Source organism: Anarrhichthys ocellatus, unplaced genomic scaffold (assembly GCF_004355925.1).
Source record: "Anarrhichthys ocellatus isolate YVR2014 unplaced genomic scaffold, GSC_Weel_1.0 scaffold1878, whole genome shotgun sequence".
Classification (NCBI taxonomy): domain Eukaryota; kingdom Metazoa; phylum Chordata; class Actinopteri; order Perciformes; family Anarhichadidae; genus Anarrhichthys; species Anarrhichthys ocellatus.
The window spans coordinates 1070-7156 of record NW_022281852.1 but is presented as its reverse complement, the minus strand read 5'-3'; the positions used below and the strand labels follow the sequence as shown (position 1 = coordinate 7156).

Below are 6087 nucleotides of genomic sequence, written 5' to 3'. Positions count from 1 at the left end.
TTTCGGTTGGTTGTGGTATTAGAGTCCTTAGTCCACACTCCAGATTAGTGGGAGGCGGTAATGCACCCGAAAGCTGTTTGCCAACCGCCAAAAAAAGCAAAAGAAAGAAGAAGAAGAAGCAGGCGGCTGAAAACGGTCCGACCTGAACGCAGTTTTTTGTCAACGCCCCTTTCTACGTCCGCCTGCTCTCGGCTGCTTTCCAGGCGAGGCGTAGTTCAACTCGAACGAGCCTATTGAAACACACGCACACACCGACGTCACTCTGTCCGCACACATCACGCACGCTTGTCTGGATGGAATGTGACGCCAAAGCTCCGTGAGTGAAGTCTCGCGGAGTAAAACACCGGCCATGTTTTTCTCCATGTATAGCAGGGCACTTTGTGCTCGGGTAGTACAACCGAGAGTGTTGCGATCACTTTGATAAGCCTACAACTTTTGCCAAGTTTAATTTTATTATCCAAGTATCAAAACTTACTACAAACATGACACAAACGATGTTTGTGTTTACCGCTGCAAAGTTTTTCCGCTGACATCCTTGTCTGGATAGATACTTGTGTCTAAACTGTCGCACAAATGGAAATGGTGCCCAACGAGGAGAACCAGTTCGTACCCAAAGAGGTGAGGTTATGTCGGAGGATCAATCTCTGGGCGTTAGCTGTCAACCTTGTAGACCGTGGTCATTAATAATGGCACAACTTTTGCACCACTTTGGGAGTTTGCGATCTTGTTGTATCATTTTGAGGCTAACTCTCAGCTGCTAACGGTTAGCGGTAACGTTAGCCAAACATGACTTGGACGGCCTATCATGACATGGCTAACCAACGTTGTAGCCAACATCAGCTAACGGCTAGTTTCGCTATGAGTTTGTGAAGGCAGCTAAAGAATTAGCGCAACCATCATTTCGTTACCTAGCTTTCGATTTTGGCTTTCTGATCATTAAAAACATAAGACTCGTTTAATATGTTATCCCCAAAACAAAGACGACATTTGCCGACATTAGATAGCCAACATGCAAGTAACATTAGCTAACAGTCAACGTTAGTAGAATAAAGCTAGCGAATATCGTTAGCTTTGTAAGTCTGGTGAATGACATCTTTGGCTCTAGCTAATCTATTAGCTAGGTGTTTTTGAAGTTGCAAAACCAAATGCAAATAGCTACGTCGCTTGACATGACTGCCAGTACCGATGCAACGTTAACTACTAGTTTATAATAATGTATACCTTTACTTTGATTCAGTCTTGTCCCTGTTTGTGTGGAATATAACTTGTAGCCTCACTGTTAACGTTAGCATAACATTAGCTGGTGGAATGTGCAAGCTAACGCCAATGTTAGCGGATTTGACTTGCTAACGTTACTTATGTAGATGCAGGTGCGTGTAATACAACATTTATTAATTTTGTGTATCTCTACTGTTTGAATACAAGTGTTCGCCCTTTCTATTATGTCGTCCTTAATGAACTTATTGGTCACAATGTTAAGTTACTTAGCCGTTGCTTGTTTGTCCTGCCATGGTTAGCTGCGGTGGTTAGCTACGTGTAACATCCTATTATTCAACGATGCTACTTTGTTGTCACGTTTTCCACACACGTAGAAAATGAATCGGCTGTCGCTTCTGTAAAACACCATTAATGTTTACCAGATGGTAACAGTGCGATTTTAACATAAACATCCAACAGGATAACGTTACTATTGGCCTGGCAGTCATATTCATGTGTTATGTTATTCTCGCGTACATTCTCACATACATCTACAAGTTACCTGGAGTCCCTTTATGGATGTTGTTATATGACTGCATTTACGTCAGCTGCAGGGTCATACGTCATGCATAGGACGTCACTCGTTGAAGTGGCTCGTGGGAAAATTAGATTTGATTATGCACCACTGCACACTCATTTCAGTTTCATAGTAAAAATATAGCCTTTATTCATATACTTATTAATTCATTATTGATTATATCGAGTACAATTCTGCAGTAAAAGTCTTTTTTTTTTTTTTTTAAAAGAATGAGGCTTGAGGTTGTGTGGAGGAAACAGGTTTATTTACTAATCTTTTTTTCAGCAAAGTAGGTATTTCTTAAACATTCAGATTTTCAGCACTTGAAAAAAATCCCGGTATACTGGTAGAAGGAAGTTAAGGTTGTGAAATGTGTAATTTAGTATACAGTAGTATTTCATTATTTAATTTTGTGGTATGCAAATGCATATCTTAGAAATTATTCTATCTGTTGTGTATGCAAGGTTTGGAAACATCGCTTCTGTATGTATACAGTCATTTTACGTAAAAAATGCATATATTTAACTGTCACACAGACTGGTTAAAAGGAATACTCAAAGCAGATAAGTTATAAAACTCCCTTGTTGTCGTCTTGTTTGAAATAGAGGTGAAGCCTGTGTAATGTGCCTGTGGTTACTTGTTTCTTCTCAACCAGATAATAAAATCAGCTGATCATTTATGTGCATCAGCCTATCCTTTTAGTTCTGTAGACATGCTGATAGGACAGGAACATAAAACCGAGTGAAATATCACCTCCAGTACTTTAGCTCTGTTGCTGAAATCGATGGCCAGTTCCATTTAAGAGACTTATGTTGTGGAAGATAACATGATCTCAAGTGTTGGTAATTTAAGCTGCTGTTTTGTGTTGAAAGAGGTTGGCAGCGGCGGTGTGATGCTCTGGGATACCAGAGGTCAACCGGAGCTCTCTGTTGATGCCATGGGCCCAATTAAATGACACACTTGTGAGGAGAGACACACTCACAGATGCAACCCTGTAACATTCAGTGGCTACTGAATGGCTTTGTGTTTAAGAAATATCCTTCCGCCCTGTCATAACAAGAACATCATATCAATCATCTTGGATTTCAGGATGCATCTTGATGCATAAAATATATTCATTGTTAATCATTAATTTTTGCGAGTCCTTTCTCCCATGAGAAAATGGACTTCCCCATTATGCTACACTGTCACATTCTCCTCGCTACAGCTCGTAACGCTGTAATAGCGTTATGTATGAAAAAGTTAAAGAAGGTAAATACTTTTAAATTTGTACGTTATTTTGTTAAGACACAATTAGGAAAAAATACAAAAGAGATTTAGCAGAATATACTCCACTCACAATAAAGTGCTCATTATCATCTCTATTGCCTCATCTGTCTTTTCCACTGATGTCAAAGGCTACTGCGCCTGTCACCACCAAAACCATTTTTTGGATATTGTAGTTAATCCAAATTGGTGGCTGGTTACTTGCCAAAGTGTCAGGTATGGTTGAAAAATGTCCCATCAACAATACATGGTGTTTGAATAAGAGGCTATTGTTCACTTCCTTGCATCTCTGTTCAGTAGCTACTGCTCATGTGCAGTAGCAGTTACATTACATTGTATTTATAGGATTTCATGGTTACTGACCTTTCACAAAAAGTTGTAGCCTGTCATTATTTTTGTGCCATTTAGAATGAGTTACAGCTGTAAAGAAGTACTGCCTGTGCTTTGCAGTACCCGTGGCTTCATGTCAGCACCTTGTGATTATATCCACGGTAAAAATAACCTTTAATCTCATAATACACTTGTGTGTAGTCAGCTGCAGCTACTTTATAGGACCCGTCAGTCACATTTTGCCACGATCACAGACCTCAAAAAGAGGTTGCAGTAACCAGAATGACTTGAATATATTTCCTGTAATCATCACCCGTTTCACCAGCCAAGAGGTTGATTTGCCAGCCAAACAATAACAGGTGTAGGCCTACACGTCTAATTTAGACAGGCATGTCTTACAACTTACTTCATTGTTGTGTTTGTTTGAAGTTGTTTTCCACTCAAACTATCTCCATTATATCATCAGGGTGTGTTTTGGAGTTGCAGACAGAGTCTTTTTGATGAGATCAAGAGGATTTCTCAGGTAGCCTTGCCTTGTGTTTGGTATTGGTGAGAGAGATGATGCACAGTGTTAAATAGATGCATGAAGCAGCACCATGATGACATTCTTCTTCAGGAGTCAGCTTTGCAAACAACAGCTTTATCAAACATAGAATACATGCAATGAAACTGATAAGGAAAACATGTAAATACCCATATCAACACATCCATTCATGACTTGAATTTGATCAATGGTTTATGCAATAGTTGAGTCATTTTAAATACCAAACATTGTTTTATTCATTGTCAATCCCTGAGGATAAGGAAGCTGGCCTGCCATCATCTTCACATGTCAGTACATTAGTGCTTGTTAAGTGAGTTTTTCCTCCAGTTTTTGCCACTTTGGTTTTCAGTCTGCAAATCATTTGAGGCTGAACAACAACGGCACATAAACCAATCAGAAAATAAACGAAAGCGAGTGTTCAGATGATGAAGTGACTTTCTGTGTCTTGAAACAATTTACAAAATTGATGCATGTGTCAGCAATTGCATGGATTTTTTTTTTTTTTTTTTGCAACAGATTGTGGACAGTTTGGGAGAAATTTGATAACCTGGCCATGTTTGTGTGTCGTGTGTTGACAATTTGTAAGCAAAGATCAGTGACTGGGCTTGTTGCTGAGGTTCCAGTGAATGAGATAACTATCAGTCATGAATTGTACGGCCTACTTGATAAGAGGCCTGTCTGTTATGCAAATTCCTATGAAACCTTGAGGAAACAGAAAGATGGACGAGGACACGTGAGCTGCTTTTGCAATGCCGAGAGAGAAGAGATGAGCTCCTTTATGTCACCAAACTGTTTGTTTTATTGTGAAGAATATCATTTTTCTTTCTGTGATTGGCAAGAAAATCCAGCACAGATAATACTGTTCTGTCCTGTTTAGATATCCAGCTGTATCTTCTCCAGAAATGTAACCTAACTTGTACCAAGTAGGTCACATTTGTTCTGAGGCGTGACATGTGACGGTATTGTTCTTTTCTGCACTGGCCTGTTTCTGTTGCACAGCCTTACTAACCAGTTATTCCAACGCTTAACTGTTCACCAGTGAATGGTGCTTAATCACAAAATACAGAATGAGCCAATTCATCACGCTAATGTTTTTCTCCGTCGTTCTTGATTTGCAGATCCAAAATGCAGCTGAGGAGCCCAGAGTGCTGTGCATCATACAGGACATCACCAGTGCAAAGACGATCAATGAGAGGCTGACTCTCAATCTGCCTGCTTCCACCACCCTCTCCAAACTCTATGAAGATGTTGCCCACAAGGCAGGATATGTGAAAGCCACGTTCGACCTGGCCTGGGGAAATACACCGGACATGGTTAGGAAATGTATTACTCAAGACGGTGACTTTTATGGCGATGAGGTGGTTTAACACTTGATCCGTAGGCTTTAGCCTCCGTCTTTATCTTTTTAACCTGTTTTCGTATATTGTAGACCCTTCTGTCTGCTTCAGTAAGTGACAGTGTGGGCTCCATGATAACTCTGATAGCTTGACGGCGTAGCGGCTCGGCTTAAAACAGATGAATTCATTCAGTTTTAAGCTACTGTTTTGGTTGGTGTAGTTGAGTTCAGGTTAAGTATAGCACAAGTGAACTCTAGTGAGATTCACAGTATGGCTGCCAGCCTGTGTTCGCAGTTGCTGTTCACTCATCCTCCACTTAAAATAAGTTCATGTGACGACTCATTGCCCCGGCCACTTCCACATTGGGAGGGCTATGTCACCATACCATGACCTCAGTCAAGCCGATAGTGGTGGAGATTTGTTTAAAAGCCAGACTGACATTTCTTAATCATGCTTTCAGTGTTCAAACATCCGTTTGTCATACCATTGTTCTCTGCTACAAAGAAAACAAAGTGTGTAAGAATGGTGCTGCTGAGAGAGAGCACTCTCAAATGAAGGATATGAAGTTATTGGAAAGGTTTTAATCACACGAGTTGGAAGCAATCGTGTGTGTGTGTGTGTGTGTGTGTGTGTGTGTGTGTGTGTGTGTGTGTGTGTGTGTGTGTGTGTGTGTGTGTGTGTGTGTGTGTGTGTGAGAACGGGATGGAGAGAATCTCGTTATTTTCCTATCTTCCTGTGTAAAGCCCTTCTAATTCCACATCACCTTCAACACTGCATGACCGCTCAAGGTGATGGAACAGGACAGGCCCGGAGTCCAAATTGACGCTCACACACAC

The 6087-nt window shown here is 40.6% G+C and overlaps 1 protein-coding gene across 1 annotated transcript in view; it reads left to right on the top strand.

Annotated features, from left to right (window-relative positions):
- Positions 1–283: 283 nt before the first annotated feature.
- The window catches only part of LOC116377945 (ubiquitin carboxyl-terminal hydrolase 47-like), a gene marked incomplete at its 3' end in the record, with an annotated part of 6866 nt that continues 1062 nt past the window's right edge, over positions 284–6087 (top strand). Inside the window, exons 1-2 of the mRNA XM_031839711.1 lie at positions 284–618; positions 5033–5227. Of these exons, the coding sequence (XP_031695571.1) occupies positions 574–618; positions 5033–5227 (240 nt within the window). The remainder of the gene's footprint in view (positions 619–5032; positions 5228–6087) is intronic.